This window comes from Jaculus jaculus, chromosome 12 (assembly GCF_020740685.1).
Source record: "Jaculus jaculus isolate mJacJac1 chromosome 12, mJacJac1.mat.Y.cur, whole genome shotgun sequence".
Lineage (NCBI taxonomy): Eukaryota > Metazoa > Chordata > Mammalia > Rodentia > Dipodidae > Jaculus > Jaculus jaculus.
The window spans coordinates 14,302,569-14,330,528 of NC_059113.1; the positions used below are offsets into that span (position 1 = coordinate 14,302,569).

At 50.2% G+C, this 27,960-nt stretch overlaps 2 protein-coding genes across 2 annotated transcripts; both read right to left on the bottom strand.

Moving 5' to 3' along the window:
- Positions 1–1,147: 1,147 nt before the first annotated feature.
- On the bottom strand, positions 1,148–3,015 carry Nkx3-1 (NK3 homeobox 1). The gene is made up of 2 exons (XM_045131950.1): positions 2,781–3,015; positions 1,148–1,886 (listed from the first exon to the last, which is right to left on the bottom strand). The coding sequence occupies exons 1-2, from the start codon at positions 3,013–3,015 to the stop codon at positions 1,474–1,476; spliced, it is 648 nt and encodes a 215-aa protein (XP_044987885.1). The 3' UTR covers positions 1,148–1,473.
- Positions 3,016–3,053: 38 nt separating this feature from the next.
- Positions 3,054–27,747, bottom strand: Nkx2-6 (NK2 homeobox 6). The gene is made up of 3 exons (XM_045130543.1): positions 27,486–27,747; positions 24,645–25,215; positions 3,054–3,327 (listed from the first exon to the last, which is right to left on the bottom strand). The coding sequence occupies exons 1-3, from the start codon at positions 27,745–27,747 to the stop codon at positions 3,054–3,056; spliced, it is 1,107 nt and encodes a 368-aa protein (XP_044986478.1).
- Between the last annotated feature and the right edge of the window lie 213 nt (positions 27,748–27,960).

Here is a 27,960-nt window from a genome sequence, read left to right on the forward strand (position 1 = left end):
GAGGCCAGAGGAGAATGCTGGATGTCCTTCAATAATTGCTTATCCATGTTATTCCCTTGAGATTGGGTCTCCGTCACCCCAAAGATGCTGTCGTGTCTGTTAGTGGTTCACCAGCCTCACCTCCCCCGCACTCTGGACTGGGGTTACCGATATGCATGGCCATGTTCAGCTTTCTACATGGGTTCTGGGGAGTCCAGCTGGATGGGCTCTGACTCGAGGGGCCCTCGTGCTTAAGCGGCAAGTGCTCTTAACTGCTGAGCCTTTTCCCAGCTCTGTTCTGTTTGTAAAGGAAAATAATAGAGGAGTTGCTAGTTAAAAAAAAAAAAAAAAAAAAAAAAAAAAAAAGGATGAAACCAGGAAAGATAAAGCCTCCGAGGGAGCAGGGAGGCCAGACACCAGACGAAATGAGCCGGACATGCATGGATTTAAAGCTTCCAATGGGGGATCCCTTTTGTGGGTGACAGCTGTAGAAAAGCAAGAAGAAATCAGCAGGAGGGAAGGAAAGACATTAGCAAAAAATAAAACTAGACTATGGGCCGGGTGTGGTGGCGCACGCCTTTAATCCCAGCACTCGGGAGGCAGAGGTAGGAGGATCGCCGTGAGCTCGAGGCCACCCTGAGACTCCATAGTGAATTCCAGGTCAGCCTGGGCTAGAGAGAGACCCTACCTCACCCCCCCAAAAAAATAATAATAGATTCTGCTGTAATGAAGTACAAACTCTAGCCGGAAAACTCCAAGAACCTCTCTTTCTCCAGCCAAGGCTGGCGGGTGGGCTGGCACAGGCCTTCCTGCTCTGTAAAGGCCAGGCAGGCTAGCCCACCCTCTGCAGTCCAGCTCTGCACACCGTCCTGTGAAGCTTCAATTGGCATATGACTGAAAACGAATCACAGTCTAATACTTTCGCCTCCACCCCCCTCCGAGTCCCATGCCAACCTGCCTGGAGTCTCGGACCATCTATTTGCCTTCACTTTTACAAGCACTGGGAGAAACCTTGGCCATAGTCCAAAGCCAACAAAAAAAAAAAAAAAAAATCTTTTGAACTTAAGTTTACTTCAGTAGGTGACATCTTCATCTTGGGTGTCCTTCCCCCCACCCACTTTGCTTGTCCTTTCAGAGCAGATACTCCATTACCCCAGGGGGCGTTTCAGCAACAGAATTCATAGCCAGGATACAGGGGTCACATGGAAAAGTATACAGAATGCTGGAAACAGTCCTTGAGTTTCTCTCTCTCTCTCTTGCTCTTTCTTCAGACAGGGCGACACCAGCAGCCTACGTCCACCTTAGAAATTATTTAGATACTAACATAGTTACTGCCTTGGCTCTTTCGTTGCCCCACCAGTGAAGAATAGGGGAGTAGCCTGCACACTCCCAACAGCTGGCGTCTGCACACTTCTTGCTCCCCAGCACGTTTTGGTCCCAGATATTCTTCCTCGCCAGGGACACCTGGGGAAGGCAGTGTCATCTGAGCTGGCATTACCACAAAGTGGGACTCCAGCTGCCCAGACAGTAAAGGTAGGGGCAGTAGGGGTAGCTATTGTACACGGAGAGCAGGGAAGGACCGGAGCAGCCCTCCTCTCTCAGGGCTGGCAAGGACAAAGATGAGTGCTTGCCCAAGTCTCCCAGGTCCGCAGACAACTGCTTTCGTTTAGTCTTGTAACGTCTGTTCTGAAACCATATTTTCACTTGGGTCTCGGTGAGCTTGAGGTTCTTGGCCAGGTGAGCCCTTTCAGGGGCGGACAGGTATTTCTGATGGCTGAATTTCCTCTCCAGCTCTATCACCTGGGTGTGAGAGAAGGCAGCCCTGGAGCGCTTCTGAGGCCGCTTGGGAGTCTGGGGCAGGCTTGGTGTGTGTTCACAGTCCAAAAGATAACCCTCAAAGTGCACATCTGGAAAAAAAAAAAGAGAGAGAGGAGGAGGTAGAGGGAAACAGGAAGACAAAAGTTACATGAGAGCCCGGCGTTCACTCCACTCTGGCATGCTTTTTAACCAGCGAACAAACAACCCACTGTTGTCTTGGATACATTGCACTGTTTTCGCACGACGAAGGAACGCTCTCCAGGGAGGAGGGGAGTACATTTTTATTATTTTGTATTTGTTTTCTAGTAATCAGTGGCGGGAACCTGGAGTTACGGCGAACAGTGGCTGAGCGTTCCGCGATATTGTCGAGGTCAACGAAGGACCGTGGACGTGTGCAGCGGGGACAGGTGGGGAAGAGAGCGAGCGGAGAAGTTGCAAGAAGGTTGTGGAGGCGTCCCGGGATGGGGATCGTGCTGGTGGGCGAATGAGGCTTCACCGGGCCAGGGGGCCTGGACTCCTCCTCGCACATTAATCCCTTTTCACAGTTACCCCCTTTCTCTAAACGTTGGGTTACTGCAAGAGAAGCAGTGGGAAAGACCACAAAACGTACTGGGTGCTGCTTCTCCCTAAGACCTCAAAGGACTCCAGATGTAATCCCCCTCCCCGCCCCCCGCTAGTGAGCTCGAGACGAAAAAGGGAGTCCGCAGTGATAACCCGAGCAGATGAATATCAGTAAGTTATCATTAATTCTAATCGCTTCGTGGCAACCGGCTTTTGAACCCCTCGGAGTAGGTGTGCCCAGTCAAGATCTTGGCTTTGGGGCTCCAGGGTTGATTCCGGGGTGCACCAGAGGCGGGGGGAACCGTAAGTGGTCTCAGCTGGTTCCTCCCCCAACCCCCGCCCCATCCCTGCATCCTAAACTCCCGGATCAGCCCTCGGGCCTGCCCGGTCTCCGCGGGGTGTCCCGGGCTGCACGGGCTTACCTGGCTCGGCATCCCCGGGTACGGTGCGGGGTCTGGCGCCGAGCTGGTCTCTCCCTCCCTGGGGCTCGGGGTCCCGCCTCGGATCGGGTTGGCGGCCGGGCTGTGGGGTGCCCCGGTGCTCCGCGCAGTCCCTCAGGATGTCCTGGATGAGGAAGGAGGTGAGCGGCTTGGATTGCGTCGGCGGGACAACCCCGGCCTCCGCCTCCCGGGGCCGCGGCTCGGCCGCCCTGAGCATCCCGGCGGCTGCGCTCGGGCCGCGGCGCCCGCGCGCACTTATAGCCCCGGGGCGCGCGCCGCGCCGCCTTCCCATTGGCTGCGGCGACCCGGCCGCGCCCGCGGATTGGTTCCCGCGCGCTCCAGGTGACCCCGGCGGAGAAGGCGAGTTCCCAGCGTCTTCCCTCTCTGCGCGCTGCCTCGCCTTCGCCTTCGCCGCGCCACCCAAGCCAGCGCTCCCGCAGCTCTCGGGCACGCTTTCGAAGCGCCTTTGCTCACCGAGTAATAATAAGCAGGCCAGTCGCTGCCGCTCACCCCAGAATTCTGGTTGTCACTAGAAGAGATCAGGAGCAAGATCAAGGAGCAGGGCTGATGGGACGTAAGGGTCTCTGAGCTATGAATGACAACCAGGATTTCCAGCTAAACATTAATTGAGCGGTAGCCAGAAGCAAAAGTGATGTGGTTACATTTTACTCAAGTTGGGCAGTGAGCTCAATGGAAGAGCGCTTTCCAGCAAGCACAAGGCCCCGGGTTCGGTTCTCAGCGCCCTCTCATACCCCAAGGGGACTGAATTTGGACAGGTACTGTGGTCGCGCAGAACATTATTAGGAAAGAAACACCCAGGTTGTAAGTGCATAGGCACCGATGTGTGTCGCTTAGCTCTCGGGTGCTTGAGGAACAGTGACGGAGTTTGGTAGACTCCATATGATAAGACAAATGGGCGAAAATATCAACAATTAACGAGCCTAGGAGAAACCTGTGCTGATGTTCTTTTGAACTACTCACACGCATCTTGTGTCTGTCGTGGGGCTAAGGTACCTTGTATCCAACTGGAATTTCTTCAAAAAGATGGTGTTGTGTTTCGGAGGTGGGAAAGGGAGTAAGTCATTGAGGAGAGGGGAACTGCCAAAGCAGACTGCAGTGGGCAATGGAGAGAACTAAGCGAAGCTAATTTTTCTCCCATCCAACTACTAACCAGGCTCAACCCTGCTTAGCTTCCGAGATCAGGCACATTGAGGGTGGCATGACGGTAGAAACACAGCTAGTTTTTCTCTCGCTTTCCCTAGACTTCTTTTCCTTTAAAATCGAGACAAACAAACAAAAAAACAACGCAGTTTTTCTGAAATGCATATAGATTCACAGGGGGTTGCAAAAATAATAAGTCTAGTGTCTTCCATTAATTCATACACCTGAATGAAGACGTAAAAAGCAAAAGATGGACGTCAGTATATTGCTCCCAATTAGATTTCAGATCTCATTTTATTTTCACCATTTAAAAGCCCAAATTCACTTGTGTGCACACATGTGGGAGCGTACCTGTATGCAACTGTATCTCGGGTGTAGGTTCACGTGGCCAACACAACCAAAGCTCAACAATCCTGCCTCAAGGCTGGAGAGATGGCTTAGCGGTTAAGGGCTTGCCTGAGAAGCCTAAGGACCCCAGTTTGAGGCTCAATTCCCCAAGACCTACGTTAGCCAGATGCACAAGGGGGCACACACATCTGGAGCTTGTTTGCAGTGGCTGGAGGCCCTGGCACGCCCATTCTCTCTCTCTCTCTCTCTCTCTTTCTCCCTGTCTGTTGCTTTCAAATAAATAAAAATAAAAATAAATAATTTTTTAAAATCCTACCTCAAACTGCCTCTTTGCATCTGTAAACCTTTCTCAAGTCCTGAGCCCAGCAACCACACATCTGTGCACCATCCCAAAGGCTTCACGACGCAGGGACTGATGCGCAAGCAGACTCCCACATCGTATAGCATGTAGCCTTTTGGGGACTGGCTTCCTTCACCAGGCACTGCACTCCCGAGGCCCACCCAGGTGCCTGCATTATTAATAGCTCGGGCTGTTTTTATGTTGAGTACCATTCCGTTGTGTGCGCCAGAGTTAGTTCCATTCTGTCTTCACTGAAGAACACCTAAGCTGGTGACAGTGCTGGGGTGTGGTGGATGAAATTGCTATACGCATTCTTACGGGGGTTTGTGCCTGTGTGAACACCGGTGCTGTACTTTATAGCTTCGTTCAAAGGCCCCATCTAAAGCGTACAAAGGCTTGGTCCTCAGGGTGAAACCTTTGGCTAGTGCTTTGGATCTTTAAGAGGGCATGCCTGCTGAGTGGTCCTTTGGAAAATGAGGACATGACCCCCCAAAGGGACTGTGGGGCCCTAGTGTTCTCCCCCCTCCCCTTCCTGGCAGAGGGGGGCACACTGTGCTACTTCCATGTGAGACAGAAACCTGACAAATTTCATTTCTCTGGAGTCGGTGCAATTGCCGGGTCACGTGGTAAGTGGAGCTGGAGCGATGCTTACTAACGACTGGATCCAGAAATGCCTAGTGCATTAGTGTGGCACACCTGTGGCTCCGGAAAGGGCTACCTGGGGTGGGAAAATTCACCCTGGTGGGTGGGTGGTACCATTCCATAGGCTCAGTTCCTTGATGAAGTTGTTGGGGGGGGGTGGCAACTGAATGCTAGCCTTCCCCTGTCCTGCTTCCTCACAAGATTGTGAATGAGCTAATAATCAGTGGATCCACTTAGAAAACTCAAAATTCTATTTTTTAAAGAAAATCTTAGATGAGCCACGCATAGGAGTTCACACCTTTAATCCCAGCACTTGGGAGGCTCAGGTAGGAGGATTACTGTGAGGTCGAGGCCAGCCTGGGTTAGAGTAAGATGTGTGTGGTAGGTACATTGTACGCCCCCGATAGACTCAGGTGTGTTACTAAAGCTGGCAGTTCGGATTTCTAGCTGCCTGGCTGGAAGAGGTGTCACTGTGGGTGGATGCTGGAGTCCAGCCCCATGGTGTGTTTGGGGTGGACCTGCTTCCCAGCCTGAAGGTGTGCAGAGCGCTTTGACCTCCGGCCTGGTCCCTGGTGCTGTACTTTCTTGCGGTGCTGGCTGCTGGCCTGTGTTGCTCTGTTTGCACCGGTGACAGGAAGCCAGCTTCTTATGCCGCAGATCCCCTGGATCTGCAAGCTTCGGATAAATCCCTTCTTCCCATGAGCTGTGTCGAGTTTGCATGTGCATCCCAGCACAGCAGCGTGGAGCTGGAGAAGGAGAGAAATGGCCACATGCGGCGGCCTGTGGGAGGAACTCAGCTCTGCTTTGACCTTCATTAGATCAGTGAGACCCTGTTGGGACTATGACTTCCAGAACTTAGGATAATAAATATGTGCTGTTTAAAGCCACAAATTTAGGGCCGTAGAGATGGCTTAGTGGTTAAAAATGCTTATTTGGGGCTGGAGAGATTGCCTAGCTGTTAAGGTGCTTGCCTGCAAAGCCGAAGGACTCAGGTTCAACTCCCCAGGACCCATGTAAGCCAGATGCACAGGGGGCACATGCATTTGGAGTTCATTTGCAATGGCTGGAGGCCCTGGTGTGCCCATTCTCTCTTTCTCTCTCTCTCCCTGCCTATTTCTGCATCTCTCTCTCAAATAAATAAATAAAAATAAAGTAAAAAGGTGTGTGTCATCATGCCCAGGTTTGAAAAACTAACTTAAAAATGCATATTTACAAAGACTGACGGCCTGGGTTCCAGTCCTCAGTACCACAGAAAGCCATGTGCACAACGTGATGTGTGCATCTGGAGTTAGCCTGCAGAAGCAAGCGGTCCCGGGGCACCCATCTCACTCTGTGTCTCTCTCACCCTCACTCTGTCTTAAATAATTAAATGAAAGTATTTGTAAAAATAGAACAGTGGGCTGGAGAGATGGATCAGTGGTTAAAGGCACTTGCTTCAAAGCTGGTGGGCTGGGTTCAGTTCCCCAGTACCCATGTAAAGCCAGATGCACAAAGTGGCGCATGCATGTGGAGTTCATCTGCAGTGGCTCGAGGTCTTGGTGTGACTATACTCACTCTCTTTTGTCTCTGCTGAACCTGGAGCTGTTTTCAGCCTGACTGGCTGATCAGCAAAGCTCCATCAACTCTCCCATCTCCACTCCCCAGAACTGGGGCTACAGGCCTATGTGTCCATACCCAGCATTTTTACAAGGGTGCTGGGGAGAAAATCCAGACACATGCAGGCCCATTCATGCCCTCATACTTGCAGAGCAAGCACTCTTACCCCTGACCCACTTCCCCAGCCCATGTCTGTCTCTTAGAACACCTTTGCACAAAGGGGCAGTGGTGTTCATGACCTCACAGTGGCTGATGCAAGCTACACGCAACCTGCATGATAGGACGGGAAAAGATCGGTGACATCAAAACAGAAGAGAGACTAGTTGGAAAGAAGGGATTCAGTGTGTGTGTGTGTGTGTGTGTGTGTGTGTTGGGGAGAATTCAAGAGGGGGAAAATGACAGAGGTGGGAGGGGATTATGATCATGGCATTGTCTATATGTATGGAAGTTGTCAATAAAACATTAAAAACAATACCTTCTTGAGAATACATCTAATATTTCCAAAACATATCAGCACAAAACATTTGCACTGCAAATTAAAAATGGCAATCAGGTTGCCAGTCAAGGCACAGTTTAATGCTCCCAGATGTTATTATATAACGTCTGTGATGTGTTGGGTGGGTAGAATATGCACATTTGTACATCATGGTATTCTTTTTCAAAATGTAAACCCCACTCTCTTTCTTTCAAATAAATAAAAAATTATTTAAGAGGGTCAAGGATGGGGAGGGGTCAATGAACCCACCCTTGAAAGGCTAGCCTCAGGGAAGAGATCGAGTAAAGGAAAGGTGGAGGGAGGGCTAATCAAAATCTAAGAGGATATAAATAAATCATAAGGAATCCTCCAGTTTCGGAGAATGGAACACTCAGGAGCCATAGATCATTGTCAGAAAATTTTCAGTGCCAGGGATAGGATACCTCCAGTGAGTTGTTGGCCAGGGAGGTCCCTGATTCCCCCAAAACATTATAGGCCTTTGCCAAGGCCCTTGGTTTACCACCAGGAATAGATGGTAAGACCCTATTGCTGAAGACTGCATATACTTGGGCTGCAAGGCCACTGAGAAATCCTGCTGGAATTGAGCTGATAACCTCCTTCATGTAGAGCAGCTGACAGAAAGCTGGAAGAAGCCATTCTACATGTAGTTCAATGCGAGAAATAGATACCACCAGTGAAGATACTCAACAGTGGACACTGCAAGCCTTATAATTGGCCAGCCAGGCCAAATGAGCCAATGGGTGCAATAGTGGCACGTCTGTTATGGTGGAAACCAACTGCCCTCTAATTGGACTGGAGGCCCGCTCCAAGGGGGGAATACATCCCTCATACTGAAAACTTAAAACAGGGGTAGTCATGAGCCCTAGGGGTGTAACATATGCTGATGTCTAGATAAATGCATATACTATGCTTATCAAACTGCCCAGTAAGCAATTTTATTAATAGTCATATCCTTATATTAATGCTACTCTCACTTTGGGTAGAGAATCTTCTCTTTTCAGATGGCAGTGACCTTGGGACGACTCAGAAGGTATCATAGTGCTGCAAAGAAGTGACTGGAGTGCTGAGTAATATCTCCATCACACCTTCCAAGGCTCAAGGTCTAATGCGGAAGAGGTGGCGGAAAGAACATAAGAGCCAAAGGAAGGGTAGGACTCCTTACAACGTGCTCCCTCCAGACACAAAATGGCCTGGATATCCATGACCTCACAGTGCCTGACACTACCTACACAAGACCATCATAAGAGGTGGAAAAGACCATGACATCAAAATAAAAGAGAGACTGATTGAGATGGGGAGGTGATATGATGGAGAATGGAATTTCAAAGGGGAAAGAGGGGGAAGGGAGGGTATTACCATGGGTTATTTTTTATAGTCATGGAAAATGTTAATAAAAATTGAGAAAAAATAAAATAAAATAAAAGAGAGAGAGAGAAAAAAAAGGCTAGCCTCCATCATTGACAACTGCCTCCCCATTGTGGTTCAAGGACATTGCTTCCCTCCAGATTTCACTCTGGGCGCTATATTTCTCCATGTGGCATTTAAGTTAGAATTATTGTGGCTGTCAATGTAGAAATTCTCTAAGAGTTTGGTATTCCCTTAGCCATCGACCCAGAAGCTCAAGTTAGTCTGAGTTTTATTTTGCAGCTGGTGGTTGACAGAGAGCTCAGGGTCAGGATGTGTGATGATTCCTTGTCCATTTGACAGGAATCACCTAGGAGACACACCTCATGGTGTGGCTGTGAGGGTGTTTTCAGAGAGGAGGGAAGACCCACCCTGAACAGGAGACACAATCCCCAGGGCTGCAGCTCCAGAGTGAATGAGAGAGGACAAGGAGGAAGTCTGATGAGCACAGGAGTTCCCTGTCTCTGCTTTTTTTGGGGGGAGGGCGGGGGAAGGAGGGAGCTGTGTGTAGTTTGTATGGTGTTCTGTGTGTATAACATAAGTATGTAGCGTGCTGTGTGCATATATACATTTCTATGCAGGTGCATACACCCTGTACACAAGCATATGGAGGCCAGAGCAGTCCCTCTGGAGTCTTCTATAGCTTTCCCACGGTGCTGTTTTTGAGGTGAAGTTCCTCATTGAACCTGGAGCTGCTGGTTGTTGGCTTGTTTTGTTTTGTTTTGTTTTGTTTGTTTTTCCCAGGCAGACTGGTGGACCATTGAGCCCAGTGATTCTTCTGTTTCAGCTCCGAGCAGAGCTGGGGTTACAGGTATGGATGGCCACACCCTCCTTTTCATGTGGTAGCTGAGGATTGAACTCAGCTCTCTCAGGCCTCCATGCTTGTGTGGCAAGTGCTCTTACCCACTGAGCCGTCTCCCCAGCCTCCTCTGTGCTTCTCGACCTACCTACATGTGAGCAAGCAGCTGCCTGCTCCCACTTCATTGCATGTCCATTATGTACCTTCAGAATGTAAGCCAAGGGTTGGAGAGATGACCTAGTGGTTAAGGTGCTTACCTGCAAAGACAAAGGACCCAGGTTTGATTCCCCAGGAACCCACGTAAGCCAGATATATGTGGTGGTGCATGCATTTGGAGTTCTTTTTCAGTGGCTGGAGGCCCTGGTGTGCCCATTCTCTCTCTCTCTCTTTCTCTCTCCTCTGACTCTTTCTCTCTCTCCTCTGCCTCTTTCTCTCAAATAAATACATTTTAAAGCAAAAAAAAATTTTTTTTTAAGCAAGCCAAAATGAACGCTTCTTCCCTCAAGTTGCTTCTTGTCAGGTGCTTGCTCACAGCAATGAGGAGAGTGACTGAAACCACATGACAAGGTGATATGGGGGGAGATGTGGGGAGTAGCTGGAGCACAGACAAGCCAGCTGCTGTCTTCGTCGCCCTGCTGCTGCTATAACAGAATGCCACAGACTGGGAAAATGATGAGCAGTTGAAGTGTATTTGGCTCATGGTTTAGAGGCGGCGAAGTTTAAGATACAAGATCAAGGGGCCAAATCTGCAAGGGATTTCTCGCTCATTCCTAATGTGGCAGAAAGTACTGCATGGCAAGAGAAAGGGAGGATGGAGGGAGACAGGAAGGGAAGCAGGAGACAGCCAGGCTCACAGTACCAGCGTGGATCCATTCCTGAGGGCAGAGACTTCACCAACCACCACGTCTTAAAGGTTCCTCTTAATACTGCCACTACGGCCGTCACGTTTTGACGTGAGGTTTGGAGGGGACATCAGCCAGGGAGAGCTGGTGGGGACAGGGACAGAGACAACAGGAGCCCCTAGAGCAGCCCTTCTCAGACTTTGTTGGAATGCAGAGTCCAGCTCAGCAGGTCTGGGTGGCCCCTACGAGTTTGCATTTGCAGCAAGCTCCCAAGCAAGGCCAGTGATACTGCGGGCACCCTCACTTTTGAAGGGGGGTGGGGCTGGCTGAGGTCAGTGAGGGAGAGGTCACTGTGTGGAGGGAGTGGGGCCCATGTGATGGGCTCTGCTGTTCACTTGAGGAGCTCCAGGCCTCTCTCTAAAGTCATGCACGCTTCATATCCCGCACCTGCCCCAAGGCTCTCTTCCCTTCATTCCAGGCCTTTCAACCCGCAGTGTTCCAGCCCTGAGGCTGGGCACACAAGTTTTCCCTGCAGACCTTTCTTCGTGGCCCAGGGAATTAAAAGTTTGGGAAACTTCAATGGGCTGATAATAACTCACTTCATGATGCCCCTCATCCGTGGTTATTGCCCAAGAAAAGCCATGAGGGAAGATTTATTGGGCAATTGGAACCCAGGAGTATTTTCCTAACCGTGCCCTGGTCACCAGCCCCCCCTCGACCCTCTCCACAGCTGTTGGGCCACATCTGCAGAAGTGTCCCTGTCCTCTAACTGGGTGGCCACGGTCCTTGAGCGCCAAGTCTGTTCAACCGCTCAGCAGAAAACCTTCACCTGGGAGACACATTGGGGCTGTTTGTCTAGAGGAGGGGCCTCTGACCTTCCCCCTGAACAAGGGCACTCAGCTCTGCCTCCAGCTCTCAGAGCCACCCCCCACCCCACGAAGCCCAGCATGTTGTCCGAGCCTGGTGTTCGTTATCCTTATTGGTGTTAATGACCAGCTGAGAAGGCAGCAGACCCATTTTCTAGATGAGGACATGACAGTGCTTGGCTCTCCAGAAGATTCCACTGACCCTTGACCTAGACAGAGCCTTGGTCACCCAGCAGAGTTGTTGCAAAAGAGAACTGCTTTGGGGCTGGAGAAATGGTTTAGCTGTTAAGCGCTTGCCTGTGAAGCCTAAGGACCCCAGTTCGAGGCTGGATTCCCTAGGACCCATGTAAGCCAGATGCACAAGGTGGCGCATGAGTCTGGAGTTCATTTGCAGAGGCTGGAGGCCCTGGCGCGCCCATTCTCTCTCTATCTATCTGCCTTTTTCTCTCTCTCTCTATTGCTCTCAAGTAAATAAAAATAATCAAAAAAAGAAATGTTTTTGAAGAACTGCTTTCTTCCAGACCTGCTGGATAGGATTCTTTGGCACAACCAACCGAGGCCCACAGAGGCCTGGAGCTGGTCTTAGCCCAGAGGCAAGGTCTGTGACTCCCAAGGATGAAGGTGGAACAAGCCAGCCCTGGCTAGTGTTTTCACAGCTCAGGGAGGAAGTGGCCACCCAGCGTGGTGGGAGGAATGGAAAGGCCGACCAACAAGACCACCCTGCAGCCGGGCCCTGGTATCTGAGATGCCTCGGACAATGGACAACATCTTCCATCCTGTTCACGTGTTTATCCAGGCACCCCTCCCCCACGGGGAGCTGAGGAGGAGGCAGGAGAGAGAGAAGAAGCTGGAAGGTTGGGATAAACTGGAAGCATGCGTGGCAACAGGAGATAAGGGGGAAAGATAGGCCTAGAAACAGGAAACACGAAGTGTCCACCCCAAAATATGCAGGATTAGCTAGGGAGAAGCCTTAGAAATCACTTTAGAAGAGAGGAAACTAGGATTCAGAGAGTTAATGACTTGCCTACAACTACACATTAGTGACCAAGTCAGAATTTTGGTCCCTACCTGTAAATGCGCAGGCCAGCATTATTTCTTCTTACACAGCTTTCTTTCTTTTATACTCTCAAATGTTTTTGTTTTGTTTCCTGTTTCTCTCCTTCTGGATTTCTCCCTGGACCCCGCACCTCTAGCAAAGGTCTCATTGTCTCCCGGGCTGGTGTGGAACTCTCTACGTAGCTGCGTAGCTGCGGATGACTTTGAACTCTTAATCCTGGTACCTCCACCTCCCAAGTGTTAGGATTATAGGTACTTGCTACCACACCAGGCTCAAATGCTTCAAACAGTAAAAAAGAGAGGAGAGTGATAGAGAGTGGAAGGAAGGAAAAGGTAAAGATACTTGAAAACAGGGAGACAGGGAAAGGTATAGATAGTCATAATCTTTTTTAAACAGAGAGAGAGAGAAAGAGGCAGATATATATAGACAGAATGGGTAAGCCAGGGCTTCTAGCTCAGATGCACACACCGCCTGTGCATGTGGCTTATGTGGGTCCTGGGGAATCAAACCTGGGTCCTTAGGCTTCACAGGCAAGCACCTTAACCACTAAGCCATCTCTCCTGCCCTTTAAAAAAATATTTTAGTTACTTACTTATTTGCGAGAGAGAGGAAGAGGGAGGGAGAGCAAGAGAGAGCAAGAATGCTTGCTATCTTTTGTTTCATGCATTGCTTGCAAAGAAAGTGTCAGTCATCAGGACGCTCCTTGCACGTCTCGTTTCCATGCCACGGTGCTGGCTTCTGGGGATGGCTTGAATTTATTCCCAGAAAAGCTTCATGCATTAGAAGCTTTGCTCCCAGTGTGGTGATGTGAGAGGTCACGGAATCCTTTCTTTTTTTTTTTTTTTTGCGGGGGGGGGTGGTTAACTGAGAAGGAGATGTCTGTCAAGGTATATTCTCACGGTTGGTGCTGATCTCATGGAGTGGATTCCTGAGAGGGAAGTTGCAAAGGAGCCATGGCCCCTTTCTGGTTCCAGGCTCACAATTGATCTCTTTCTCTTGCGCATGGTTTCAAGCAGCACTTTGGCACTTGATGAAGTCAAGGGGGTCCTTACCAGAGACCAAGCAAAGAGGGGAGAATCACCTGATTTTGGATTTTCAGCCATTCAAATTGTGAGCCAAATAAGTCTCTCTCTCTTTTTTTTTTTTAAACAACCCACCCTAACAATGAAGCCTGGGGAGAGTCAGTAAGTTACCTATCGTCACAAAGCTCAGTGATGGAGCTAAACAAGCATCCACCAGAATCAGGGGTTTTCAACATGTCTTCAACCCAAAGGTCAGTTAGAAACTTGAGTCAGGAACAATTCATTGTTAAGAAATTGATCCAGAAGGCAGTTTTCCCTAGAGGGTGCCTGAGCCTAGACAGGAAGGAGAAGGAGGGCCGAGTCATGGACAGATTTATTGGTAGTATTTGTTGCACAAACCCTTCTGAGATTATTTCTAAACAAATTGTTGTGTGTTTGTGTGTGCATGCGGGGGAGGGATGGGTGGCTTGTATGATGCGTGGTGTATGCATGTGTGTGTACAGATCAGCATACAGCATGCATGTGCATGTGGAGGCCAGAGGGGAACATCAGGTGTCCCTCTCATATGGGTCATCCTGTTCTTCCTGGAGATGGGTCTCTTCAACCCAGACCTGCTGTCCGTCAGTGCGCCTGGTGATTCTCCCGTCTCTGCCCCTGCAGCCTGGGTGCTTTGGGAAGTGGAATCCGGCCAGAGAGGCCCCCATGGTTTAGCACCAAGCACTTTTATCCACTAAGCTATCGCCCCAGCCCTCATGGTTGTATTTTTGCTGGATCTGGAGGCTAATCCCAGCACTCAGGAGGCTAAAGTAGGAGTATCATGAGTTCAAGGCCAGCCTGGACGACATAGTTAATTCTGGGTTGAGACAAACTAGCACCAAAGAATAGTTATATTCTCTCTATATATGAAGTCACCCGCTGACAAAAGACAGGGTTTTTGGGAGTATAGTCTGATGGATTTAAAATCAGGTGGCCAGGTGTGGTGGCTCACACCTTTAATCCCAGCACTCGGGAGGCAGAGATAGGAGGATTGCCGTGAGTTCGAGACCACCCTGAGAATACATAGTGAATTTCATGCCAGCCTGAACTAGAGAGAGACCCTACATCCAAAAACAAAACCGAAAAATAATAAAAGCAGGGTGACCTCAGGTAAGAAGCACAATTTCTCTAATTTCATCACCTATGAGAACAGTACTTTCTCACCTTGCTGTTAAGCGTGACTTTTTATGGAAGACATTGTGCAGAAAAAAAAAAGCCCCCTTTGCTCTCCTGACCCCGAAAGCACTGTGTCTATGGAACCCTTGGCTATAGGCTTCATGTCTTGGTCACTTACAATCATCAGTCTCCATATAGGAAGGCTAAGGATTTGTTAGGAAGGAGAAACGGGAAAACTTGCTCATGGTCAAATGTGGAATCCCAAGGAAGTACCTTGTCCTTAAAGGGGGGGAAAAAAATGAAAGCAATGGCGTCCCCTGGTGGCCTACAGAGGTGCTGCAAGCAATGTCTATTGTCACCAGCCCAAGTAATAATGATGGCCTTGTCAAGGATTTTTCTATGCAGTGAATTTATAAGACTGATTCTCACCACAGGTGATCCTGAGTGGGGATGGGAGTCCCACGGGCATCTATGAGATCTTACATATGTCAGACATCTGAAGAGTCAGTCAGTCGTTTTCTGTAGGATTTACTGTTAGAGGCTAGAATGAAAAATCACAGGGTCAGGCAGGAAGTAGGTATTGGATGCCCAGTCCTTGAGAAATGTAGCCGAGTGCTTGGGAAGTTGACTTACATCAGAAGCTGCTTCTTGCAATGATCGCAATAGGGTAGGGTGTGAAGAAAGTAAACAAGTAAAGCAAATGGACTTGGGACTGCTACATGGTGTTGGTTCGGGATGAGTTACACACACATGAATGAGAGAGGCATTTTCTTCTATTTTATTTCTTTTTGAGACAGGCCTTGTGTAGCTCAGGCTGGTCTCATACTTGCTACGTAGCTGAGGATGACCTTGAGCTTTTTGATCCTTTTGCCTCCTCCTCCCGAGTACTGGGGTTACAGGTAAGTGCTACCCACCACCCTGGGTTTATGTGGCACTCAGGATTGAACCAGGGCCTTGTGCATGGTAAGCAGGCATTCTACCAACTGATATGCATCCCCAGCCCCAGGGTGTGCTTTTACTCACCCTGAGCCCAGAGTTTCCCAACTGGGAGCTTACGTCCCCTCACCCCAAGTCCTTGGCTTCTATGTGCTTTGCATTCTGTGCCCCCCCCCCACTCCTCTGAGTAAATGTCCCATTCCCCCAAATCCCACTCCCACTTCCAAGGAGACACATGACAATCCCTTTCTCTTTGCTGGTGTCTTCTGGGTCACTTGGCTTTGATTTATTTGCCATGCAAAAATGTATTTCACTCACATCAGCAGTTCTTCTGTTACTGCCTGTGTCCTTTGTTGGCTGAGATCTATGTTCAGTTGCTGTAACAAAAGCCAATGTTGCAATCTGGGCATGGTGGCTCACACCTTTAATCCCAGCACTGTGGAGGCAGAGGTAGGAGGAACACTGAGTTCAAGGCCACCCTGAGACTACATAGTGAATTCCAATTTAGTCTGGGCAAGAGTGAGACCCTACCTCAGAAAACCAAAAAGAAAAAAAAGAAAAAAAACAACCAATGTTCAGTAGCTTCAGAAAGAAAGGCACTCACAGCTTTAATCTCCAGATTTGGGAGGCAAAGGTGGGAGGAGCCCTGTGAATTGGAGTCCAGCCTGGGACTACAGATGGAGTTCTAGGTCAGCCTGGGCTAGAGTGAGAGCCTGCCTTTTAGTATCTCCCCTGACCCACAGTGCAGAGCTGGAAGATCCTTGATTCTTGCTCATTGAGGCTGACCTAACGCAGAGCAGCCAGAAAGATAAAATAAGAGGTTTCCTTCTGGTTGGTGGCTATGGCCTCTGATTGGCAGAAACCCTTAGCGTCTCTGTTATTGGGGCTCAGACAACCCATAATAGAAACTAGACCCCTGTTCTCACAGAGAGGAAAATAAAAACTCTTCTCCATGATTCTGAATATCAAGGTCCAGCTTTGGTCTTTATTGCATAATTCCTAGCGCTATGCAAGAAATCCGAATCCACCCATGCATTCATTCAACCCTGTGGTAATCAGTGAAAGGGGCTGAGACATGCTCAGGGTGCGTTCGAAACACGCACAGCCCAGCCTGGAGGAGGCTCTTTGTTTAGAAAGGACGTGGAGGTGCGTGCATTATAACGGGACTTGGTACCTGGTGCTCAAAGAGTACGATGGCCCGTAAGACAGGCTTCCCCCGGGACTGTGGAAGGGAGGGGAGGAGAGAGGTTGAGAAGAACTGCAGGCAAAAGCCATGTGAAGAAAGGTTCAGGCCACTGGAGTCCTCACTTATGATTCCAATTTCCTGGGCTACAGGGTTCAGGCAATTAGGGCTGATGACAGGAGGAGACAGGAGTCCCCATAGATGGGTGATGAGGAGGTAAGCTTGACAGAGACCAGCTTATAAAACCGGCCTCTGGAGAGCGAGAAAGTGCTGTGAAGTGCAAAGTTAGCTGCTGGGCCTTCCCTTGTCTTCCCTACACTGGAATCTGGACTTTGTCACCAAGATCCAGTCTCTCTTTCTCAAAGGGTGAGGTGGAGGCGTGGGGGTTGCTAGACAAGTCTAAATCGAGTCAGAAGGAAGGCAGCATGCTTTCCGGTGAAGCTTTCTTCCTGCTTGGAGGGGGCTGCTGAGGAAGAAGAAGAGTCCAGGGCCCCAGGGCTCCCGCTCCCAAGAGCTGGCTGCCGAATGCATGAGTCTGTGTCTCTGGAAGTTTCACAGCACAGCAGAAAATGCGGGCAAACATGAGGAGGCGAGTAGAAAAAGCAGAATCTTCAAATATAGTTTCCGTGACTCGGAAGAGCTGTGGTTTGCCTCCCGCCTCCCCATCCATTGTGGCAGCTTGTTCTGAATCACCCTTTTTAATTTTTCTGCTTTCTCTTTTCTTGGTTTTGGGAGTTGAAAACCCAGGGCCTCACCCACGCTAACTAAGCAAGCACTCTACCACTGAGCTACACCACCACCCCAACCCAATGTATCTACTCAACAGTTTCCAAAGAGCTCTCTTTTAATTTTTCACTCATGTTTATGAAGTGAAGACCTGAACTCCTGGTTGAGGATTCAGTGAAAGTGGCCCAGGAGCAGAGGCTGGAGAGTCAAAGGTGGAGTTCCAGTCCCATGGGGAACTTTTAGTGAGGCTAATGCCTTTGGGGCTTTTAGATATGTCTTCTGGGGACAGGAGCAGTCGTCATTTCTACATATCTTTGTCTCTGTATCTTTGTTTGAGAATGGTTCCAGGACACTCCTCTCTCTACCCCCCCCCCCCCATGAAAAACAAGCAAGCAAACATCAATTGTCAAGTCCCTTATGTAAAATGGTATTCAGGCAGGCGCCATCACTTCCTGCTTTTACGAGGGCACTGGATCTGAACTCAGGTCCTCATGCTTACAAAGCAAGCACTTCTCCCAGCTCTCCAGCCTCTAAAGTGATGTTTTAAAAGTTGGTTGAGGGCTGGAGAGATGGTTTAGTGGTTAAGTGCTTGCCTGTGAAGCCTAAGGACCCCATTCAAGGCTCGATTCCCCAGGACCCACATTAACCAGATGCACAAAGGGGCGCACGCATCTGGAATTCCTTTGAAGTGGCTGGAAGCCCTGTGCCCATCCTCTCTCTCTATCTGCCTCTTCCTCTCTCTGTTGCTCCCAAATAAATAAATAATAAACAAAAAAAATTTTTTTAAGTTGGTTGAATCCATGGATGTAGAGGGGCTGACTCCGTGGTATCAGGGGGAGGTGATGAATCTAGAATGAAATGATACAGTAGTTTTAAGAGCAGACCAGTGCAATGTTGGTGTAAGTAGAATTTTAGCACTGGTAATATAACTCAGTGGTAGAGCATTTGCCTACCATGTGTGAGGCCCTGGGTTCAATTCCCAGTACTGCCAAAATTAAAATGATTGCTTCGAAATAAACAGAAATTACCACAGATGGACCCTCGCATAGTGACCAGAGAGCTCTCAGGACCAACCTCAGCTGTAGGACACAGCTGTGACTGTGAGGAGGTCACAGTCTGCTAGCAGAGGGTTCCTGATGAACCTCACTTCCTGTTAGCACAGACTTGGAAATACAGGGATTTCAGGCCACATAATGCAGCAGTGAAGGCAAGCCAACTGAACCCACACACACAGCACGGGTCAATCCTGTAAGTGGGGTCCTTCTTCCTAACCTGCAGACCTGCACACAGTTAAATCATAGCTTAGGGATGAGACCACAAGACTAAACCCACAGCAGAAAGCCCGAGAATCCCTATCTCGGGTCACAACAGCTGGCACCTCCTTTGGGACAAAAATGGGAGGGGTTTGCACACTGCAAGGGGTGTGAAAAGTGGGTTCTATAGAAGATTACTTTATATACATATATATATATATTCTCATATACATGTATTCTCATATATATGAGGGAAAGACAGAGAGAATGAGTGTGTGTGTGTGACAGAGAGATTTGGGCGCCACAGGACCTTTTGCCACTGTAAACATGTGAACAAACTACAGATGCATGTGCCACTTTGTGCATCTGGCTTTACATGAGGACTGGGGAATTGAACTAGGCCATCAGGCTTTATAAGCAAGCAAGCACTTTTAGCTGCTGAGCCATCTCTCCAGCTCCTATGTTTGTTTGTTTTTTTCCCTCGAGTAGGAATAACTTGTATCCTTTAACTGTTAGTTTATGTAGCTTCTGGATGTATGCTGTATGCATCTCCTAATTTATTATGTTATTATTATTATTAGAGAGAGAGGCAGATAGAGAGAATGGGCACACCGGGGCCTCCAGCCTCTGCAAGCCAACTCCAGATACATGCGCCACTTTGTGCATCTGGCTTACCTGGGTACTGAGGAATTGAACCTGGGTCTTTGGCTTTGCTGGCAAGTGCCATATCTCCAGCCCTCTCTTAATTTTAAAAATTAGCCACCTTGGGGCTGGAGAGATGGCTTAGCAGTTAAGGTGCTTGCCTGCAAAGCCTAAGGATCCATTCTCCAGGTCCCATGTAAGCCAGATGCACAAGGTGGCACATGCATCTGAAGTTTGTTTGCAGTGGCTGGAGGCCTTGGCATGCCCATTCTCTCTCACTCTCTCTCTCTAATAAATAAAAATAAGCATTAAAAAATTAACCACCTAAAGTCAGAGTAATAATCTCAGAATTCTAGCTTCTCAGTTTTACATGCAAGGGTATGAACCTACAGAGGTTAGAAATTTGACTTAACCGGGTGTGGTGGCACACGCCTTTAATCCCAGTACTCAGGAGGCAGAGGTAGGAGGGTCGCTGTGAGTTCAAGGCCACCCTGCCACTACATAGTGAATTCCAGGTCAGCTTGGGCTAGAGTAGAGCCTACCTGAAACCCCCCCCCCCAAAAAAAAGACTCAAGGTCCCCAAGCATGTTCCTAAAGGAAGTGGAACCAGAATGGGACACGTCCTAGCTCAACCCCTGCCCTGCTTAGCAAGGCTGTTTCTCCATGGACTGAGAAGGAAAAACACTAAGTCAAAGACTGGGGTTTCCTATGTTTATTACAAGGAATAAAAGGTCGTTTGGTGAGCAGATATTCTAGACTTTTTTTTTTTAATGGAAGCTTTAATGGTTTTAACCGTGTTCCCTCAAATCAGAATTATACTACTGAAAATATTACAGGAAAAAATAAATGTTAACAAACCCTGACAACTTCCACCTAGACTTGCATTCCCTCTCATTGGCAGATACCATGGGAACCCATGGGCTGGAGGGGGATGGGCCTGGAGAAGAAAGACTGGGAGTCAGGAAGTCTGCAGACTGTGTTGACTTACCCACCTGGCCTAGGTGAAATCTGTCCCCGGGACCATCAGGGAAAGAAACTCTGCGATCTCCGTGAGAGCTTTTTGTTTTGTTTTGTTTTGCTTAGAGGTCAATTACTTCCCATTTGGGGGACTTGTGAACATTAAGAGGTGACTTGGAGTGACGGGCCTGAACGATGTAGATAAGGCCGAGATTGCTTACACAGAGTGACTCCTTCTAGGTAAAAGGGCTAGGAGGATAAGCCTTGGGGGCGGGGGGACTCACAAAGGGGGCAGTGTGGATACCAGGGGAAATTAGGGAGAGAGAGACGGACTGACAGATACAGTTAGAAGCATGCCCGGCTGGAAGAGGAATCCTGGGGAGGTATGGCGGGATAGGGAGAGAGAGGTTTTCTTCTTCCCTGTCTTTTCCTTAAGGAAAGGAATCTTGGGTGTCTGTCACGTGACGCTCAGTCTTTCTAAGTATGGGGAACCCACCTGAGTTGTACATGGATTCATTTTGGTTGCTGTTATTTTTCAGGTAGGGATGACGCAGCAGTCTGGAAACCATATCAAAAGTTGTGCTTATGGTGGGCGGTGGCTTCATGCAATTTTGTGAGCAGTGCCTCCCTCAAACCTGGCTATGATTTCCCTAGATGGCCCATCTAAGGCCAAATCAATCAAGTAACTGAATGCAATTCAGAAATTTCCAGACTCACAGGATCTGTAGGGTGAAAGCTGCTCTGGGCTCACCACTACACAGCCAGCATGGGATTCGCCTCGGTTTGTATCTCAGCCAGTGGAGAACTGGGTTCTAGCCAGGGCCCTGTGCTTGTCCCCATTGCAAAGCCCCTGGGCCTCTCTGGGTAAACAGTGTCTCTCTCTCACTCCCACACTCATCACCGCTGCGTTTCCCCCGTCTCTTCTGCGCAGCCTTCCCTACGAGTCTGCCCTATTTGACATGTAGTATTGTCACCTGGTATTTTTAGACCTCGCTTGCGTTGGTCTGGGCTAACCCAGTTAGATAATAAATCCCTCAAAGGCATTGGCCAAATGTTCTGTTTCTGTTGTGCTCCTACCGGGGAGGGCACAGGGGTGATGAGTGGAGAGGTTTCCTGGGCCCTTGAAAGGACAGATGTGGGCCTGCTTCCGCCTTTCCTCAGAGCGCTGACTATCTGTTTTCTTCCAGAGCTTTCCCAGGTGTGGAGAGGCCGAGGGAGTCTTTTACTTTAATGCGGAGGCCCAGGCCTGCTTCCTTTGTGACTTGGCTAGCTTAAGAGGAGGGAAGGAGTCACACATTAATTTCCTACTCAGCGAAGGATCTGTAATATGATACCCTGTAGATCCAGAATAGGGGGTGTCACTCAAGAATGGATTTTTAAGAAGATACACTATTTTAGAATTTGATCTTAGAGAAAAATTTGATGTGACTCAGAGGCAACATTGGACTGAAAGTCACCTGTCCTGAATCTAAGGCCAGTGTTCGGGTGTCCTCTCCTCTTAGGACACATGCCCTTCCAAGGTAAAAGAGGTGGAGAAGCGTACCCCTAACACTGTCTGACACTCCTCAGGGGCTGGGGGTCTTAGCAGTGATCTCCGATGTTGCTTAGTTTCGCTGAGGAAATCTCTTACTGAGATTGCCAAATCAGCAGGATACAATACTGCAGGGCTGTTTTTTATTTTTATTTATTTTTTCTTGAGACAGACTCAAGTAGCCTAGGCTGGCCTCAAATTCCCTATGTAGTTCAGATTGCCCTTGATTTTTTTTCTTTTTTGAGGTAGGGTCTCACTCTAGCTTAGGTTGACCTGGAATTTGCTATGTACTCTCAAGGTGACCTCATACTCACGAATTCACAGCAATCCATGATCTATCCCCAGTGCTCCTCCTGCCTCTGCCTCCCAAGTACTGGGATTAAAGGTGTGTGCTACCACACCTGGCTTTGCCCTTGAATTTTTTTAAAATTCTTTTTCTTTATTTATTTGAGAGAGAGAGAGAAAGAGAGAGAGAAATAGGCAGGGAGAGAAAGAGAGAGTGAGCATGGGTGTGCCAGGGCCTCTAGCCGCTGCAAACAAACTACAGATGCATGTGTTCCCTTGTGCATCTGGCTTACGTGGGTCCTAGGGAATTGAACCTGGGTCCTTTGGCTTTGCAGGCAAGTGCCTTAACCTCTAAGCCACTTCTCTAGCCCTGCCCTTGAATTTTTGATCTTTCTGCATCCACCTTCCAAAATTCCGGGATTACTGACTGTGCCACAACTATGCCTAGTTAATGAGGTGCTGGGGAGGGAGCTGGGGCTTTGTGTTTGCCAGCTAAGCCACATCTCCAGCCCTATGGTGTATTTTATGGGGGTGGGGAGCAAAACACTAATTGAAAGACACTGTGATGTATTTTTAAATACACTTTTATTCACAGTGAAAATGGAGAAATTAAAGGAAGTGCTGAAGACAAAAGGAAATGGGAAACGTGAGGATGTAACAGTGAATTTAAAATAGGAACCATTACTTTTGTTTGCAGCTTTCGTCCTAACCCTGAGCAGCAGGAGCTGCCAGTCAGTGACGAAGCGTCACGTACACAGAACATAGCAGAGGGCTTCCCACCACCTCAGTGGAAACCGCCTGGGTGTATTCAACAGGGAACATGCAGAACAGCACATTTCAATTGAACGTGAAAATTTGTTCAGTTTAATCTTTGAAAAGTCAGTTTGTCTAGAGGATTAAAGAACCAGAGGTCCCATTGTCTAAAAATCTAAAAAAAAAAAAAAAAATCTTCCTGTCTTCCTTCCTTTCTATCTTTCTTTCTATCTTTCTCTCTCTCTCCCCCATCCAGTATTGGGGAATCAAGCCGGGGCATCATGTGTGCTAGGCAAGCACTCTACCATTGAGAGAAATCCTCAATCCCTGTCTAAAATAATTGTTATCCAAGGAAACAAAAGGTTACATACTTTTTCTTTCCTTCCCTCCCCAGGTAGGGTTTCTAGCCCTGGCTGACCTGGAACTCACTATGTAGTCTCAGGCTGGTCTCAAACTCACAGTGATCCTCCTACCTCTGCCTCCCAAGTGCTGGGATTAAAGGTGTGCGCCTTCTTGCTCAACTAAAAGACAAGGTTTTGCTGCTCAATTTTCTCCTATATTTGTCCCGCCAACAATAATTTCCTGCGTAAGCCCACGTCTCCATTAATAAATTGACTATTCTCAGTCTTCAGTTTCAATGACCTCAGATGTGGGGAAGGATGTCACGTTTTCATAATTTTAGAGATACTAAAGTTAGGTTTTCTACCAAACTTTTTAAGTTTCTTCCTAATTTTTTAAGGATTTACCTCAGAGGCGGGTGGAAAGTGTGCCTTTCCCGATGGGGACAGAAAACGTACACAGGGGAAGAAGGGAGAGTGAGGAGAAATCAGATGGCCTACCTCCAGGGCTAAATCAGTGTTTTCATTTTTATTTTTTGGTTTTTCAAAGTAGTGTCTCACTCTAGCCCAGGATGACCTGGAATTCACTATATAGTCTCAGTCTGTCCTCGGTCTCACAGTGATCCTTCTGCCTCTGCCTCTGCCTCCCCAGTGAGTCCTAGCAATAAAGCAGTGTACCATCCCGCCCGGCTCTGAATCAGTTTTATCTCCCTAGAGTTATTTTATTTTTGGAGATGGCCTTGTTAGGTGGCCCACGCTGGCTTGGAACTCCTAATCCTCCTGCCCCGGCCTCCCAAGGGTTGAGATCACCAAAGTGCTCCGCCACGCCCAGCTGGGAACTGCTGTGTGGGATGTTCAGAGCAGAGAGAACAGGTCCTAGTGGCGGGTCATAGCATACCAACACCAACGTACCTATACGTTTAGTAGAGTCACTGGACGAGACACAGTGAGGTCACTAACAGCCGCCCTTGGACATCTCCATCGGATCCCCAGTACAGGCAGGTGCTCTGAGGACGAGGTTAGTTAAGCCCGCAGGAAGGCTTGTCTAGAGTCCCCCAGCTTTTGTAACTTCTAGGGTCCTCCTCTTATTAGATCTCTCACTTCTCTCATCTCAATCTTTCTCCCACCTATTCCTTAGAGAGGATGGGGGGGGGTCCCTAAACCAAGCCCCTCCACCATGCCCAGACCTCACTCTGATAGCGCACTCTGATAGCCTGGGTTGCGCCCCCAAACCACAAGCCTTGGAATCGTTCTAACCCTGCGAACTGTCAGCCTCTCGGGCTGGCTTCCAGGGCCTGCCAGCAAGGCCTGAGTGAGCCCGGAGATGACTGCGCCCCAGGGCCTGCGGTGCGATCAGATCAGTCCTCGGTGATCCATCCGTCGTGTGGCCGTTTTCCATCTCAGGCGATGGCCCCTCCATCCGCTCCAAGATCCGCGAGGGGGTGTGGGGAAAGGACCGAGTACCAGGTTCCTGGTGGGCATTGCTGAGCCGAGGGGTGGGGGTGGGGGAGCCTCACCAAGCCCTGACACCTTGCATCGCGGCGGGCACCTGGGCCTGCGTGGTGGCGTTCGGGCTGGCCAGGGGCGTGAGTGGCGCGGGGCTGGCCCCGGGGTAGCCCCCCGCGTAGCTTGGCCCGTAGGCGGTGCCCGCATAGCCGCCGTAGCAGGAATAGGACGCGGTGGCTGCGCCGGCGTAGGGACCCGCGAAAGCCGAAGCGTCGGAGCCCACGCAGGGTTTGCCATCGCGCACCAACACGGGCACCGCCACGCGGCGAGGCGCCAGGGGCTGGCTCGCCAGCTCCAGGGTCTTATCCTGGCGCTGCCTCTTGCATTTGTACCGCCGGTTCTGGAACCAGATCTTGATCTGCGTGGAGGTGAGCTGCAGCGCGCTGGCCAGGTGCTCGCGCTCCGGGGCCGACAGGTACCGTTGCTGCTTGAAGCGGCGCTCCAGGGCCAGCACCTGCGCCTGCGAGAACAGCACGCGCGGCTTCCGTCGCGCGCGGGCCTTGGGCTGCTCCGGCCCGCGCACGCCGCGCTCCAGCGTCCCGGTCCCGCCGCGGAGGGGCGAGGCGGCGCCCAGAGCCGGAGCTAAAAACAAAACAAAACCCAAGCGGGGACCCACCATCAGTGCGGGCAATGCATGCATTGTTTTCATGACCAGCTCTTGGGCTTGGAAAAAAAAAAAAACAAATTCTTCTGGAAGACTATGCGAAGTTGAGGTTTTTTTTTTGAGCTTAAAAAGTATTTTAATTTGCAAGGGGGGAGAGAGAGAGGGAGAGAGAGAGAGAATGGGCGCTCCAGGGCCTCCAGCGCCTATAAACGAACTCCAGATAAATTGCCCACTTTGTGCATCTGGTTTTGCTTGGGTGCTGGGGAACTGAACCCCAGTCTTTGGGCTTTGCAGGCAAGCGCCTTAACCGAGAAGCCATTTCTTCAGTTCTCCCTCCCTCACGCCCCAACCCCGGTTAATGTTTTAATCAGCAGCCTCTTCTTACTTTGGGGTCTTTCTGGCAAGCGGCTGTCCTTGTGGTCACCCCCAAGTGTTCTTTCGCCCCCGGTGCCTCCAGACTATGTTACAGCACACCTAAATGCAGCTTTGCTTGCACCCTTCCCGCTCCTCTGCTCCTGGCTTGGCCCTGTTCTGCCCGAGGATGGGTGGGAAGAAAATGGTGGGTTTTATGGGAACTTTCCCCTGCAGACACATCTCGAGGCCCCAGGAAGGCAAACTCCAGGAGCTGGGGCTGAGCGCTATTTTCCCATCCAAGGATTGGCCCTGCTGGGGCCTCTCGGACTGGACAAGCTGTCAATTCCCAGCTACCCCTGCATAGTCTCCTGCGGGAATGGGGGGGGGGGGTGGTGGTGGCATTTTTAAAGTCTTAGGAAAGAAAATCGTTCAGAGTCATCTGCCTTCGTCATAGGACATCCAAAAGAGGGAAAAAAGTAAAAGGGGAGGGTTCGTTGTTAAATGTAAACGCAAGTAAGTGAGCCTACAGCAAGCAAGACCCCATTTGAAAATGACCAGCCAGATAGAGGCAGGAGGGTCGCCACAAGTTCGATGTCAGTCGGCTCCAGCCCAGTCTGAGTTAATACAGTGAGCCCTGGTCTCAAAAATCCAAATAAACAAGAAGTGTCTGACTACATATGCAGCTCCTCAGGAACCTTCCAAGCATCTTGTGACCCGATGTCACAATCTGGGGTCCTCCCTGCCTGGGGTTCTAGAAGGCCGCATGCCTTGGATGGGGACGCAGGAAGAGGTGAAACGCACCAGAAAGGTCCCTTCTCCAAAGGGACAGCCTTGGGTCTCTGGCCTGCAGCAGGGACCTTGCCAACCCAGGCAGTGGCAAAGAGTTTGCCAATTTGGGGCGACGCTATGCACGCCTGGGGCTGGGGGGGGGCGACAGTGGAAGTCCTTGGATTTGTGACCTTTTGGCAGTAGAGCCTAAATGAAGGGCAAGTTGACCGAGCAGCCCTAGGGGAATTTTCTGCAGAAAAACGCTCCTGTCTCTTCTTGAGCGCACAAAAATGCCATGCGCTGCGGGCCACTCGCAAAGAACCCTGAAGTGCCTTTATTTTACCTGGCAAGATCGTGCCTTGATTGGAGGTGCCATGTCAAGGCTTGGTAGTGGGTTCTGCTAGGGTACTCTGCCCCTTTTGCAGACTCTTGGCAGGAGGCTCAGAGGATGGAGTAAGGGAAGGTGACATTTTTTCCTTCCTCACAATGGCAGGTCTCTTCTGCCTAAGGCTTTAAGGCTGCCGGAGCTGCACATGCCCTAGGCGGGTCCCTGTCCCTTCCCTTCCTCCTGGCCAGCGGCAGGTGCTCGGTCTCACTGCTAGCCCAGCGTTGCGTTCCCACAAGGAGACCTTTAGATTCCGCTGGAATCATTCACCTCCCAGAATCGAGAGGCCCAGTTCTCTCAAGCTTCCTGAAGCCAGCTTTCCACTTCCGAGTCCTTAAATACCTCAGCCCTGCCTTTCAGTTTTGCAGCGGAGAAGTGAGGTGGGGAGCTGGGAAGGGGGGGATGCTCAGATTACTCCCCAGCGCTAGGAAAGGGCTGCGGGTGGGGACTGGCTAGAGAGCTGACTGAGCTCCCGCTGCTTTGATGGAGACAGCGCAGCCTTTTCTCTCCCCCCACCCCAGACATTTTGGGAGAGGCAAGAAGGGGCCTTGGCGCTGTGTGGGAACTAGAGGGGAGGCCGTGGGAAGAGGGACTCCTTCCTGCTACTTTCCAGGCCTGTCGGTTGAGCTCCTCAAACAATGAGTGATCGTGAGACCCTGGGCGATGTACTTCCCCCCACCAGTAACGATCCCCTCTTTCCCAATATCCTCCCTTTAGAAAGGAAGCCGAGCGCTTACTCACCCGACTCCCCCATCTCCGTGGCGGTCACCCCGGAACCCGGAGGAGGCTCTGCTGGATCTCGCCCTCCGCCGCCGCAGTCCCCACCGTCGGCGTGGTGAAGCTCAGACACTCGAGGCTCCTGGTCCGTGCTTAGGAACTGAGGGTCCTCTGGGGTCCTGGGCAGCCCGCATCGTGACCAGGCCCCGCGGCCGCTCTGCTCGCGCTCCAGCCGCAGGATATCATTGACGGAGAAGGGGGTGGAGGTGACCCGGCCCAGCCGCATCACGAAGGCCTACCGGACGGAGCCCGAGTGCCCGGTCCCTGCGGGCTGCAGGGCCCCGGACTCCCCCCTCCCCACCCCCGAGTGGCCGCAGGCTTGCGAGGCAGCCCCGCGGTGGGCACGCTCGCTCAGGGCCGGGCTGGCGCCTAGCTCCGGGCCATCCTCGTAGGCTGGGGTGAGGGCGTTGGGGGGGGGGGCACCGGGCTGGATGATAAG